Raw genomic sequence first — 16,177 nt, forward strand, 5'->3', positions numbered from 1 at the left:
GAGAGGGAGGCAATAGAGGACGTGTCTGAGGTACAGTGGGATAAGCAAGAGTAAGCCAGGTATAGAGACGAGGTAGGGATGGAGCCATTCCAAGAAGAAAGGAGTGGAGGAGCAAATGTTCTAATGCTAGAGAGCATGGTGTGGGTGTGGGTGTGTGTGGGTGTGTGCATGCGTGCACATGCACACACACACCATGCATCTACATGTGTGGAACTTTGGGACTTCTATCCAAGAGGCATTCTCTGCATTCATCCTCTATCCGTTATGCTTAGTGGTAGCAGGAAATCTAGTAATTGCAAATTCAGTGTCATATGGAAAAATGTCTAGATATCCATTTGTAGATAATCTGTTTATCATTTGTGATAAGTTTAGGTACTTTTCCGAATATCATGTTTCTTTTTGAAGAGTTAGTACTTTGCTGTTATGTGATTTGAGCTCTGGGTATGTGCTAGAGATTGTGAAATATATAAAAGAAAGCACAAATGTCATCACTATGGGTAATTGTTAGGTAAGAGACAGTGAAGTCTGCCTTTCCCACTTTTTTCGCTTTAAGATGTATCAGAAATTTTGATGCAAAACTGTTTGTCAGTGGCAACTAGTGTATGTCTTCAGTTTCCAACTTCTTAAGCTTTTCCTCATTTTTGAGTCCTTCAAAAGAATGATGACATTTGCCAAGCTTGAGACAGGGCATGGATAATAGGTGCCATTCATGAGAAATATTCAGTCACATCACAATGAAATGAGGACACAGCATTTCTAGGAAGTTGATGTTGAAGTTGTTTCTGATTTCAGAACTGACCATTCAATGTATTCTGTTTATGATACATTCAAGTGCTTGTAACTATGTGTTTAGGTGACTTAGAGATTCAGTGGTTCAATGGCATGTGGAGCTCATTTAAGAAACTCACAGAAACTGAAATAAGGTAGTTGCTTAACAGCCAATATAAATGTTTATGGTGTTACCATTATGGTGATTCAAGACCAGCAATGAAGCCATTTCCGCCACCACCACTACCAAAACACCAATGTGTTTTTTTCTGGAATCATTTCCGAAGACAGACAAGAAAATACACAGCTTTTGATAAAATTAAAATAGTGGAAACACACCTAAGAAATTTCCCTAGGAAATTACTGTATAGTTAAATGCTTGCTATGTACTTTTATAATTTCTCATCCATATTTGTTTCAACCTCTTCCTCTTCAGTGGTTTTCACTTTCAGTTAGCTGATTGGTAGAGTTGAAGGAAGAAAGAAAATCCTGATTGAAATGTGAGTTGCCATGGCAACTTTACACTAGTTATATTTTTCTGTCTGTAACTATAAATGGTAAAATGTAACCTTTCTAATTATACTGCTACATTTTTAACTCTATTGGTACCAAACACTCTGCGAAGTTTGTTGTCATGGTAAATTAAATCAATGTATTTTATTTTTATCTCAACCAAATTCTTTATATTAACTAGAATCTGTTTTATAAAAACTAAAGATTTTATAAAAATCTTAGTAAAATGTCAAAGTACAGTGACTTTAAAATTTTATCTGAATGCCTAGAAATACCCATTGTAGGGGCGCCTAGATGGCTCAGTCAGCTAAGCGTCCGCCTCTTGATTTTGGTTCAGGTCATGATCTCAGGGTCGTGAGATCCAGCCCCACCTTGGCTCCAGGCTGAGTGTGAAGCCTTCTTAGGATCCTCTGTCTCCCTCTGCCCCTTCTCCTGCTCGAACACGCACTCAAGTACTCTCTCTCTCTCTAAAAAAAAAAGGAAAGAAGGAAAAAAATACTTCTAGACATTCAAAATAATTAAAACGTTAACCTAAAATAAGGTTTTGAATAATGTTATTTTTGAATAGTGTTGTTTGAATAGAATGAGGAGAAAGCTTATTCAAAATGTGTCAATGAAGGACTTAACCTTTAGCATTGAGTTAGTTGCTTTTTCAGTCCTATGAGGTCAACATAGACAGTTTCTGATTTCATAACACTAGTTTTAAGTAATTCATACATTCAAACACAACCAACAAAGGCATCCCTGCTTCCCCCCAATCCAGATTCCACCAGCCCTACTCCCTTAGAGCTCCTGTTGCCTCTCCTGCTGCTGGGGGAGCCACTCAAAGTATGATGAAGTGGGGCATCTTCAGGTTCAGAAGCAGGGGGAAGGAAGAAGCTGTGAGAACCAGGATACCTGGGGGCAAGCGCCCTGCCAAGTTACAGCTCCATCTGCCCCAACCATAAAAAGCAAGCAGTTTGATTTTTTTTTTTAAATGTATTTCACCTTTTAGTAGTATTGTTTGAAGGTCTATCAACTAAAGATGATAAATCTCACCTCAGCAAAAAGCATGAAAATTCCAAGAGGTTAAAGGGGCTGTCTCTGGTCATCCAAATCTTAGTGTCAATGACCTAAATCATGTTTCTTTCCTGCTAGAACTGGGCAGAATTGGGACATGCTGAGGTATGGTGGCTTGAATTTCATGAATAGGGGATGGCTTTGGAGCAAGGAGACAGGGCATCCCGGGTATGGTGTAGTGTGGGTGAGAGGAGCATTCTGTGACATAGGAACTGAGCTTCTAAGAGCCTAGGAGGAGGGAAAAGTGGGTAGGGGGTGCAAGGACCCACATTGTACTTAGGAGTGTCTGCACACTTGGTGGCACTTCTTTGTCTTCTGATCTTTCTTCTTCCTCTGTCAGGAATATACAGAATATTAGATATGTGGAGTCACACAGTATATATAGCCTTTTGAATCTGGCTTCTTTCACTTAGCATAATTCATGTGGGATTCATCCATGCTCTTGTGTGCATGAATAGCTTATTCCTTTTCATTGCTGAGTAGTATTCTATTATATGGAGCTACATAGTTTATCCATTCACCTGGTGATGGAAATTTGGGTTGTTTGCATGGGCTTTAAATATTCACAGACAGGTTTTAGTGCATACATGTTTCTTGGTATGATCATTTCTCTTGAATAAATGCCTACAAGTGGGATTGCTAGGTCATATGGTAAGCATATGTTTAACTTTATAAGAAACTCCTGATTTGTAAAGTGGCTGTACTATTTTGTACCCCACCAGCAATGCATGAGAGTTCAACTTGTCCCACTTCCTTAACATCACTTAGTATTGTCAGCTTTTAAAAGAATTATTTTAACCATTCTAATAGGTGTGTAGTGTAGCTCATCCTGGTTTTAATTTGCATTTCCCTAGAGACTAATGATGTCAGGCATCTTTTCATATGCTTATTTTTTAATCTGTACATCTTCTCTGGTGAAGTATCTGTTCAAATCGTTGGCCTATTTTTTCACTTGTGGTTTATTTACTTACTGTTGACTTCTGAGTTTTAAATAATTATGTACTGCTTGAAAGTCCTTTGTCAGATATGTGATTTGCAAATATTTTTCTCCCAGTCTGGCTTATATTTTCATTCTCTTAACAATGCATTTTACAAAGCAAAGTTTTTAATTTAGTGAAGTCCAACTTACTAAGTTATTATTATTTTTTTTAGTGAATTGTACTGTTGGTGTCATATCTAAGAACCCTCTCCCTAACCCATGATCACAAAGATTTTTGTTCTAAAAGTTTTGTACTTGTATGTTTCATATATAAGTCTAGGGTAGACTCCTTTTTTTTTAAATTTTTAATTGTTATGTTAATCACCATATATTACATCATTTGTTTTGGTGTAGTGTTCCATGATTCATTGTTTGTTCATAACACCCAGTGCTCCATGCAGAATGTGCCCTCTTTAATACCCATCACCAGGCTAACCCATCCCCCTACCCTCCTCCCCTCTAGAAACCTCAGTTTGTTTTTCAGAGTCCATCATCTCTCCTGGTTCGTCTCCCCCTCTAACTTACTCCCCTTCATTCTTCCTCTCCTGCTCTCTTCTTCTTTTTCTTTTTTCTTAAAATATGTTGCGTTATTTGTTTCAGAAGTACAGATCTGTGATTCAACAGTCTTACACAATTCACAGCGCTCACCGTAGCACATACCCTCCCCAATGTCTGTCACCCAGCCACCCCATAGACTCCTTTTTAATGCTAAAAATTTCTACAACTTCACCTGATAATAATTGGACTGTTTTTATTATGTCTTTGAGAAAATATTTAAGGATCAAAAGCTTCTATGAATTCAGCAATACTTAAGATTTTGTGTCACTTTTTGTTTATTGACCAGAAAATGTTGACATATTTTCTTACAAAACTGACATGAATTATGCTAATTTAAATTGTATTAACCACAGTTGCATCTACATACATTTGGAAAGTGCAGTATATAACTGTGCAAGGTGCTTAGTATACAGCAAGTGCTCGGGGCTCTGTGAGTTGAAGATGCCTTGCAATAATGCTGCCTTCCCACAGTCATGTAATGGTTTGCCAGCCACAGACATGGACCAATCTTCTCCTTTTATAAAGAAGCGGAGGTTCAGAGAGTCAGCTGTCTTTCTAGTTGGTGGCAAAGCTAGTCTAGAACCTAGGTCTCTGGAATTTGGGTCCAGTGCATGCTCTATTGTTGTGTTATGGTTTATTGAAATGGCCACTATGAAGTGAGACTTCATTACAGTAATCATTCTTTTGAACATTTGCCTTGCATTCAATAAGCTCGTTGAGAGCAGAGACCACATCTTTTCTAGTTTTTGAACACCCAATTTTGCTCTGCATTGCTATGTGTCCTAACATTATACCTGGGGCCTTTGTGGTATAAGTGCCTGTTGGGCTAATGATGCTGTCCTTGGGCAAGGAAACAATCCAGGATAACCTATCATTATTAGATTTTCACTGGGAATACCGGGAAGAGTATTGGTTTGATGCAGTAGGATATAGGAGAAAGCACATGAGATTCAACATCAGAAAAACCAAGTTGAAACCCTGGCTGAGCTACTTACTAGCACCATGATGTAGGGAAAATTACTCAACCTTTTTGACTCATTGAAAAAAACATCTCCATGGGATAGATGTATGGATGGACTAAAATAATGTTTGTGAGAGCTTGGCAAAGTTAGCATGGTACTGAAACTAAAAAAATATAAGTTCCATCTCCTTTGTCGTTGTTGTTAAAAATTCTGCGTGTGGGAAACAAGGGCTAAGTGTGATGGAAAGTGAAAACAAAACTCAGAGTTAAATGTTAGAGTCAATTATTCTTGTTTCAACCTGGGCGTGTGCTGCAGTAATGAAATGCTCTTCACAAAGGCAGTCAAACAGAATTCACAGAGCCAGGCATGTTGTGCAAAAAAGCTATAATGGAAAGAAGTGATCTTTGTAGCAGCACGTGAGAATAAAGTAACATAAACCACTTCACAGGGTTATTTCTATTAGCTCTGGCCTTTGGGCTATTATCTGCAAGTTTTCCCATTTCTTGTGAAAGCTGCCTTTTTATTCCTGAAAGTTATTCTTTACAATCATAGCCACTAATGTGGTGGCGTCAATCCTGCAAAGGTCTTGGGGGCTTGAGGGAAAGACAGAGGGTAGAGCCAGGGGTCAACTTAGCCAGGCTTAAACATTGCATCTCAAAGTGGTATTCAAACAGGATCATTCCACATCCATGTCCCTTGTTTCCTTCTCTTCAAAACATTCCGGACCACAGCTTCCTGCCTCGCTCTTGCATTTTAATCCCCCTGCTTGGCATTTCATCAAGCTCCTGGCATGGCATGAATGACTTCTCTCATTGCCCCTAAGGGCTTGGGTTCTGTCATCTGTGGCTGTCATTGCAGAGATGCAAATGAAAGCTCCTTTGAGGTGAATTGAAGTCAATGTGGCATTGCCTAGCCCTGGCCCAGCGGGGGTCTAAATGCAGCACCCTCGGAAATAAATATGCTCCTCTGCTTCTCTTGGCCTGCGCAACTGCACGCCCATCTTTACTTTCTGGGTCATCCCAAACCATATCCACACTGTGTACCCAGATCTACTTCTCTACCTGTACCTCTTTCCCAGATACACCCAGTCAGTATTTACCCACCTCTCTGAGGGCTTAGCCATTGTAACATGGAAGAAATGTAGCTTTTCATCAGCGTGACTCTGGCATGAGCAAAGTTTGGCGCCATCCTATTTCTCATTTTTGTAATCCTCCTTTCCATCTTGTTACCTCTCTCCTGCCTATTCTCAGATATCCAGTGCCCTGTGCAGACTTACTAGCCAGGCCTGACCACCCTTTTACCCCTTTCCTCTATCCCTGGAAGAAAAGTGTATAATCAGCTAATCCACCCAGATACACGAAAGACACATTATCACTTGTGATTTCCCATTATCCCCAACACAGGGATATTTTTTGAGAAGAGAAGATGATGGTAGTTCCAATAAAATAATATTTAGTTGTAAAATCTAACACTAAACCAGAACAGGGAGACTGTTCTTATGTAAATTGTTTTCCAGGCATATCATATAACACCATAACTCATCTGAGCTCCTGGCACCTACTCAGTACTGTTAATAGTGGAATTAACAGTAAAGTTCTCCAGTGGGACAGCTAGATTTGAACAGATTTTATAAGTTTCAGGACCCTCTTCAGTACTCATTTCCTTCCCCACCAAGTAGAAATCCAGCCAATCACTCCCTCTTTCAACACATCTTTATTGGGCACCAAAATTATACACAGTCCTAGTACTTGGGATATAACTATCCTTCTAGGAGCTTTCAGCCCAATATGGAGACAGAAAATTATGTGTAATCCAGAACAGTGTGATATGGTCCATAAAGAGGGTGTGCTATGGGGAGACATAGGAATGTATGGAGCACAGCTTTGGATACCACCACAGACAGTAACACCCAAGCCAGGTCTGAGGGGCAGGGAGGAAGTAACCAAGGAGGAAGTATTCCAGGGGAAAGGGAGAAGCACGTAGGCCAGAGAGTAGAGAGCATATGGTGGTGAGGGTGGTTAGGAGTGCAAGTGTTTTGGCACAGCTCCAGTATTGGGGCTCATGTGGAGGAACACCAGCTGCAGCACTAGACATAGAGGGAGCACTTACTGTGAGCCAGGCAGAGGTTGAATGCTCTGCAGGCCCTTCTCCTGGCTTCGGTGCCACCGTCCACACAAGAGCCAGGAGACTCACCATGCTCTTTGCTCTGCTGCCTGCCCATCACCCAATCACTACCACACTCTGTGGAGAAAGATTTAGAACTAATTGCATCATGTCCTCCAACCCTATGGCCACGGATCTCCCAGGAGAAGCCCAGTCTGATCATTGCTTGTCATCTGGACTAGCCCCACAGAGTTCTGTCTATCAGAGCTTGACCCAACCTAACAGTAGCCTAACCACTCAAACCTTCCACAGTAACTCCCTGGATGTGTCATCTATTATCATCGCAACTAGCTGCTGTGCAGTCTCTTCTTTGACCCAATGGCACTCACCTCTGGTGGGCTCTCCCAGAGGACTCTGCTTCCACAGAGTCCAGAGGAGGAAGAAAGGTCCTGTTTGCTCCTCTTTGCTACCACTTACCAATATTAGCTTTCTCCTCCCTAAAACTTCCCCATCTTCCTTGAAATCGTGGCATCAGAAACTTCTCTTCCTCATTGCAGTCATCTGCAGGTCTCGGAGTCACTCGCTTGCACCCTTTGAAGACTCTGGCACCAGGCTCATTGTCTCACATGGGTCTCCTGCCATAATGCTTGGTGATTTCCAAATCCATGTGGAGGATCCTTCCCCACCCTGACTTTCTCACTTTCTTGATCTTCTCTCCAATGATCTCCTCCTTTGCCCTACCTCAGCCACCCATGGATCTTGCCCTTGTGAGTAACCATAAATTTTCAAAATTTCAAAATCTTCCCATTCTGCTTCCACTTTCTATCTACTGCGTTTAGCTGACTCTCTCCAGTACTCTGAACCCAGGAAGTTTCTCAGCCTTGCCCCTGCCAACCACCAAACCTCTGACTTTTCACATTCCCTCTCCCCTCACAGCCTCTGTTTCCTCCATATCCATCTCCGATCCCACGGTCCCTCCTTATCATCACTTCCTCACATCCCCCTTCCCCTCCTTCACCACCGTTCTCTTCGTTGCACTCACTTGTCTGAATTATAAACTTAGTTAAATACAACTCTCTGTTTTGCCTGTTTCTGCCCCCTAAGCAGCTGAATGTGGCAAGAGAAAACAATGGCAGCTAGCTTTATTTAAATTCCATGACCACAAACCTCAACTGAGCCACTGATGCTGCCCAAGAATTCCTAGCAAAACATGCGGGGGGTGGCTTATGGAGCCCAGATTATCCACTTTGTAGAGTGCCTTGTAGAGTGCCTCAGTTGGTTAAGCGGCTGCCTTTGGCTCAGGTCATGATCCCAGGGTTCTGGGTTCAAGACCCGCATCGGGGTCCCTGCTCAGCAGAGAGCCTGCTTCTCCCTTTCCCTCTGCCTGCCACTCTGCCTACTTGTGCTCTCTATCTCTCTGTCAAATAAATAAATTTAAAAAAATCTAAAAAAAAAAAGAAAAGCATGGTCTAATTCAGTCCTGACAACACCCCAGCAATCCTATGAGAAAGGTCATTACAGACGAAGAGATGGTATCAGGTTGATCCATTATCACACAGCACGCAGTTCAGACAGCTGGACTCCAGAGCTTCCATACTCACCTAGTGTGCTGCAGAAGCCAGAGGGGTACCTGGAGTCTAGACCACAAGTGTACTTTTATTAGGTATGGGGTTTAATAGGGAGCCACTGTAGTGATGGGGGTGGAGGGCTGACATGCCCCGGGTAAGGTGTTGACTCCATCCAAATGATGGACATCCAAATGATGCCTGTCTGTCATTCCTAGGTTATCAAATCATGCTGGCTCAGAGGCTGCCTTGGCTCTTGGTTGGAAAGTTTAGGCTGACAGCATATACATGCTTTGCAAGCAGCAAACTAGCCTGTGCTGCCAATATTTAAGTCAGATTTAGTTAAAAGCTTCAAATCAACTTTATCTTGAGGTCTATAAAACTGAAAACCTTTCTTGCTGTTTCCATAGCAGCCTGATGGTTGCCATAATTCTTAAAGAAGATTATATGTTAATGCCCAAGAACCATTTACTATGCTCACGTGCTGCTGACCCAAAATGCCACAGCTTGAGCTAGATAGTCTAGCAAAATATTAAGCTTTTAAAAGAACACATTATATTTCAAACTATAGTAAAAGAGGATAGGGTTTCCAAAAACCTGCTTAAGTAACTTTGAAAATACCAGTAATTTAAATATATGACTCCTCTAAAGTTTAGTGCTATATAGATTCTGGCCTTTCAGCTACCTCTTGCCAGGGGGGTGGGGTGCGGTGGGGGGGTGTAAGACGCATGAGTTATTTCCATATAGGCCATAAGTATATTCAGTTAATAGATGCTAAAATTTGCCATGTTTCCATGGTGAAATGAACTGATGTTTTCTGTTTTAAAGGGAACCAACTGTTCACCCTCCAATACCTCCAAAGCCCAGTTCTCCTGTTTCATCTCCTAACCGGCTGAGACGGGAGAATAGGTGAGAACTGGCATTCCAGAATCTCTTGCTCAAATGAAGAAGTTAAAGAAATGAAAGCAAATGAATTGTGACCTGTTTTGTGCAAAGCATGGGTATGTTTTGTGCACACATTCACAGAAGAAGCACTTTTAAAGCTTTTTTAATTCTAATTACCAACACAAATGCCTATTTATGTTTGCCTTTGAATACTTATGGCCATGTTCTGTCTTATGGAAATACACCTTCAAGATAGAAGCTGAACAGTATTCATGTCCGGGAAGTATTCACCCTCTGGTTTCTTCTAATTTATGTATTTCATGTCCAGGAAATATTCACCCTCTGGTTTCTTCTAATTTATGTATGAGCATTATATAAGGAATCTCTTTCTTTCTGTCCCTGTGTATATAAATACATAAATATATATGTATACATATATAGTATTTGACATATGTAATCTAGATAGAAACTATATACGTGTGTGTGTACACACACACACACACACACACATATGTATAAATACACACACACATTTGGTGTATATTTACTCCTAGTTAAGTTTCCCATTAAAAGCTACACTTTCTGATGAAAAATAGTCTTAAAACTTTGTGTTACTGCTCAAACTCTCCTTATGTTAGAAATACTTTTGGGTAGCTCTTTAGTCTTGTTTTAGCTAAGGAATTTGCAATTTATTTCAAAACTATTACAATTAAAAAATGTTCTAATTAATTTGTCTCTGAATCAAGAAAAAAAAGAGACTTGCTTTTTCATTTTGAATCTCTGATACTCTATAATTAATACTTAGAAACAAATTCAAAGGTCTGAAAAATTTTCCATGTGTTTCTGTTAAACTGTTTAATAATCTCGAGCTGTTTTTTGAGACGTACATTGCACATTTCCATTATTATTATGAGATTTAAAAAATGATATCTCATTAAAGACTGAATACATTAGATCCACTTGATAACCTCCCTTTGATTCTTTTGTATTTTTGTATTTTGATGGTGATTTTTGTTGACAACATGAAAGAAAACTCTAGAAATATTCTTCAGGAACAGGGTAACTTCAGCTAGAAAATGCTGACTGGGCAGCAGGGCTATGAAGCATTAGGTACTCAACCTATTAAGTTAAAAACCGAGGTCTGAATTTCTATTCAATGAAACTTTGCAGGATCTTTGAAATTTTGTCCTTAAGATGAGAAGATATTTTTTTCCCTTTAATGAGCCAAGAATATACTTCTTCCCTGAATTAATGAAAAATATAGACCAAAGTTATAACTTTTTATTTGTGCAAAGGTTATAATTACAGTCTTAAAATAATTTAAGCTTTCTATCTTACATTATTTTTCCTTTTATTGTATTGAGCAATTAAACCTTAATTTGAATAGGAATTTTTAGGGGGCTTAAAAAACTGGCTTTAGTATTATCTAAATTCTAGTCTAAAATCAGTGACTCTAGAGCCGTGAGCTTGTGTAGAGTCAAAAAAAAAAAAAGCTAAATTTCACGGGAATTGGTTTAATCCATTTTTACTACTTTAATTTCTTTCTTCTACCAGTGATCTTAAAAATAAAATTAGAACAACTTGCATGTTTTAAACACTGATTACTTTAATCACAGCAAGATGATTTTAATGAAAGAATATGAAAGGGAAGTGTTTCCTATGTAATTAACACATGTCCTCAGGAGGACAAAAAATAGTTGAATATAGTTTTTTGAGAACAAGCAAGAATATATAAATAGGTCAGTCAGATACTTAGGAAAATAACAGAGAAAACCCTCATACCATAAATTGTGACAGAATCTAACATCATAAACTTGTTCTGTCAACTCAGTGTGGTCATTCTCAATGTGGTGGGTGTGTTGGAAATTTAAAATATTTCCCATCTTATCTGAGTAAATATATTTCTGGATTGTATTCAAATGAGATAAGTCTTTAAGAAAAATAAAATCATCCATTTGATGCCTAATAACAAAAAAAGAGTCTTAAGAGATAAGTATGGAAATGCTTTATTGATGACTGGAGACTAAAATAAAATGAACATAAACACATTTGGGACAGATATTTCTAGATATATTTAGTAGTTAAAAATATATTTAAAGAGATTGGCCAAATTGCAAAATTATTACATTGGACTCCAGATTTTCAAATAAGAAATGGTTGAGGGGCGCCTGGGTGGCTCAGTTGTTGAGCATCTGCCTTCGGCTGGGGTCATGATCCCAGGATCCTAGTATCGAGCCCCGCATCAGGCTCCCTGCTCCTCCAGAAGCCTGTTTCTCTCTCTCCCACTCCCCCTGCTTCTGTTCCTGCTCTCACCACCTCTCTCTCTCTGTCAAATAAATAAAATCTTTTAAAAAAATAAATAAAAAGAAATGGTCGCGTTCTAGCCAACCAAAAGAGCTAAAGTAAAGTTTGTTATCTCAAGTAGTGCATTGATCCAACACACTGTGATCCTTTTGAACATGAATGTTTCCTTAAAAATTTATATTTAACAGAGAATTGTTTTCTTACCTAACAGACATTATCTTTAACTTTGAAAATATAGGCAGATATGTCCACCTAAACCACGTGTATATACAGAAACCAACAGATCTGCTGAAAGAAATATAAGGTACAATGATCTCTATTTATATCTATGTAATTGTAGAAATAATAATGTTTGCCTTACTAGAATACTTAAAAATACAAGACAGTTAATAATAAAATAGACAAAATCAGTTCTCCAGCTGGCTTCAATATAGTGGGTAATTAATATTTTTATATGTACCTACAGAATTTTATTCCTTTTATTTCTATTCTTAGCTTTACATTAAGAAACAACCAAAATTGTCTGAACATGATAACAGAATAAAATAAACCCCTTAAGAAAGGAAAATACCTCTTTATTCCCAGCACTTGTCCCAAGGTCTGTGACAGAGTTGTGTTGATGTTTAAATAAATAGGCGTAAATATAGTCATTTTATTGAACTTGTTCTGCAAAAGCTTTGCTAGAATTGGCTGTATAATAAGGCCATATCCAGCTCCACCCACATCATCAGAAAAAGGCTCACAAATACTATTGATCTTTGGGTAAGGTTTCCCCATAACGGTCCTGATTTATGCCTGTTGTCTTGCTCATCCCATCTGGTTTAGTATGTATTTTGGTTATATCTTGGTTTTATTATTTTTTAGAAAAAATCCCCTATCTTTGAAATTAGTTTTAAATGATGATATTCTATAGGTTTATCAATATGATAAACCAGTTTTTAATTATTATGGTAAAAACATAACATTAAATTTACCATCTTATCCATTTTGACCAACCGATTTTTTAAAGTTCAAAACTTACAAACTTTTTGGGTTTTCCCTTGACTCTCAGAAAAGTCTGAGTTTGAAACATACATCACATGGATATCTTACTTTGGGGAGAATTATCTTTCCCTTGTACTTAGTAACTTCAAGTGCCACCGTATCTCAGCATTTCCCAAGCTGCGTCCCATGTGCCACAGATTTCAATGCATGTTCTGTGAAAGAAGAGTTTGATGGCCAACCCATTTAGGAGACACAATAAAATAGAGTTCTCTACCACAGGACTTCTCAGAACCTTCAATGTGCTTATATACATTCAGAATCTCCAAAAGTTGGTTTTATTTCCCAAATTTACTTGACTGCAAATTTCTTTCTTCATGGAACCCTATTAACCTTCAATGAAACATTGTTTGTGAAACACAGGTGTTGATTACAGGGACACCAATAAGGATTTTCCCAATTATTCCTTTCCATGATCTAGGGGGATTAGTGTGGATTCAACCCTCTGTGTCAGGTGCTTCCACCTACCCTGTAGTTTAAAATGTACTTTCTTTCCCTTTGGAAGCCTAAGAAGACAAATGCTTTCACCACATGTGAGGGATGAATTAATCATCTGGACATGTTGCTTAATGCTCTTTGGCTCCAGTCAAAAAACCTCTGAACACATGTCTGTGTTTACTTGTGTAGTTAACTCTACTTTCTTTTCCATATCCTTTAAGTATAGAACTAGGGAGAAGCCAGTGTGTTTAGGAGAAACTGTATTATTTTAGTGAGCACTAGATGGCAGAGCCAATACCCAGTGAAATGACTGGTGTGTGTGTGTGTGTGTGTGTGTGCACGCATGCACACACATGCACACACACTCCCACCTACACACCCCATGAGCTGATACGATAGAACTATTTCATTATGCAGCTAAACTCAATAATTCCTGAACACATGGACTATTATTTTCTTTACTGAAAACATAAGAATTTCTAGCTACTTCAAAGATAGCTCTGCTGTCATTGACTTGTGTTTCTTTTTCATCCTTTGAAGGAGTCAGCATCTCAAGAACATTGTCAAAGTGGCCACTTCACTTCAGAAACCTAACAAGGGGTAAGAGCTTTTGAGCTTGCGTTTTTCCTTTCTTTATGTTTCACAAAAGCTTAACCAGTACTTTTAAAAGTTCCAGATATAAACAAAATCCCAATGCTGTTTACTATATATAATTTAAAAGAAGAAAGAATCAATCTCTCTAGATAAGTGTTCCTGAAAAATGGGTGAGACTGACATTTACCCATACTCTTCTTCCTCTGCTTTGTCTTTTAGTGATTGTACTCATCTTCGTCACCTCAGCTTTCTGTGGTTTTGACTTTGTTCCAAGTTCTTGTCCTGTATTTATGTTGCTGGCTCAGATCTCAACTTACCTGTCTTCCCAGAACCCTCATTTAGGATGTCCTCAGCCATATTTACTTTCCTTCCCAAATGCGCTATTTCCTCACTTCTTTCTGTTCTTTCCTTCAGCCAAGCTCACCTTTCTGGAATCATTCTTGATTCTTCCATGTCTTTCCCCTCAATGTAGTATCGGGCATATACACATAAAATGTCTAAAATTCTCCTCTTGCCCACACGGCCTCACCCCAGTTCAAACTCTCATCGGCTCCATCATAGGTTATTAGAGTAGCCATCCAGATTTACTTACATTCCCTCAGTCTCTCCTCCCCTAAACCATTACTACCCATCACTGCCAGAGCTTTCTTCCTAAAATTCTCCTTGAACAACTGCTTCACTGGCTCCCCATTGCCCGTTCAATTACATTTAACCTTTGTTAACTTGGCTCCAACCTAACATTCCAGAGTTATTTCTGACTTTACCCTTACATTTACCCTACATGCAATACCAAATTAAACCACTTTCTTCCTATAGTTTCCAGACACTTTGCCTTTGTTTATGCCATGCCACCCATATGGCAGCCTTTCCTAGCTTCAAGGCCACCGTATCAGTTCATTCAAGTCCTACCTATTTTTTCAAGATCTAGATCAGATATCACCTCCTCTGTGAAGTCTTCCCAGAATGATTCAGTGAGATGTGACTTCTTTTCTCTAAGCTCTTAGAGCCTCACTATTCATGTGTTATAACAATGAATCATATTTTTTTATTTCATGGTGTCTATGTAAATACCTCATTTTCTCTATCATCTCTTTAATCTCTTAGAGCAAATATTTTGTCCTATTGACCATAAGTCATTTGCAGAGTCTGACATGATGCTTTGTGCAAAGTAGGTGCTTATATAACAGATTATGGTAAAGAATGATGAACAGCGGGAAACCTGGAGTATAAACATTCCATAGTTTAAATCCAATTCCTACAAAAATAGTCCTGCTCAGTGGAATTCAGCAATGCTAAGTGTGATTAGGGATTGCAGTCTCAATCAAAAGAACTGAAGAGAAGAAACAGAAGCAATAGGTAGCTCTTTTGTACAAACGAAACCGATTGGAGCTCTGAATCTAGACGGGGACTCCAGAAAGTAGCCTGAATGTTTCATTTCCATTTCTCTTGTCTAAGTGCCTGGATCTCTAATTTTATCTATTTACTTTTTTTGAGGTAATATTTTGTTTTTGTTTTTGTTTTTGTTTTTAAGATTTTATTTATTTATTTGACAAAGAAAGACATAGTGAGAGAGGGAACACAAGCAGGGGGAGCGGGAGAGGGAGAAGCAGGCTTCCCTCGGAGCAGGGAGCCTGATGTGGGGCTCGATCCCAGGACCCTGGGATCATGACCTGAGCCGAAGGCAGACACTTAAGGAGTGAGCCTCCCAGGCGCCCCTAATATTTTGTTTTTAAGAGGGATTGAACAGTTTTTTGGTGAGTGATGGGGGTGTTTGAAGGAGAGACGGGTGAGTGATGCTGATGGGAAATTATGGTTTGGCACAAATCCAACAAAAACAATGAGAACTACAGTTACTCCTGTCCCCTCTCTGTAAGCATGATGCACAAATTCCACAACAAGATGTGTTCTTCACAGGGAAAAGTTACTGCTCTGGCTGTGGCCGGGGGAAATGTCTGTTGGATCTACATACCCAACTACCATTACTGTGGGCCTTGTGTGGGGACTAGAAATAGTTTTTTTCACCTGAGCTGCTCTTGGTGATATTCCAGTGTGAAGTGGACTCTTACCTGATTAAGAACATTTAATTTACTGCACATGCAATGGTGAAATTTAATATCCAAAGCTTTCCTCAATGTAAGGTCATTTTAAAAGTCCAACTTCTTTAGTCAGAATATTGTTTCCATTTTATTTAATTTACCACCGAGTGTCTTCTCATGATTTATGCCCATTTGTTTGTGATAAACATGAGCAACCCCAAATCCTGATCATCACATCACTGTGACTCACACTAGTCAGAAAGACCTGGGACTACAATTTTACAGGATTCTTAGGTTTGCTCTTTTCCTTGGAGACACAGACAGATTCATAATCTCAGAGCAGGACAGTGGAATTTCAAGCAAGAAACAACA

General features: G+C 39.1%; 1 protein-coding gene across 2 annotated transcripts in view; it reads left to right on the forward strand.

The window, feature by feature from the left end:
- SCEL (sciellin) overlaps positions 1 to 16,177 on the forward strand; it is a 301,851-nt gene that overhangs the window by 239,309 nt on the left and 46,365 nt on the right. For both annotated transcript variants that reach the window (XM_028106136.2, XM_088022213.1), the window contains 3 exons: positions 9,336 to 9,416; positions 11,935 to 12,000; positions 13,716 to 13,775. In XM_028106136.2, coding sequence (XP_027961937.1) covers positions 9,336 to 9,416; positions 11,935 to 12,000; positions 13,716 to 13,775 — 207 coding nt within the window. The remainder of the gene's footprint in view (positions 1 to 9,335; positions 9,417 to 11,934; positions 12,001 to 13,715; positions 13,776 to 16,177) is intronic.

This window comes from Eumetopias jubatus, unplaced genomic scaffold (assembly GCF_037043125.1).
Source record: "Eumetopias jubatus isolate StellerSeaLion01/CBP00866 unplaced genomic scaffold, mEumJub1_p1.0 scaffold_3, whole genome shotgun sequence".
Classification (NCBI taxonomy): domain Eukaryota; kingdom Metazoa; phylum Chordata; class Mammalia; order Carnivora; family Otariidae; genus Eumetopias; species Eumetopias jubatus.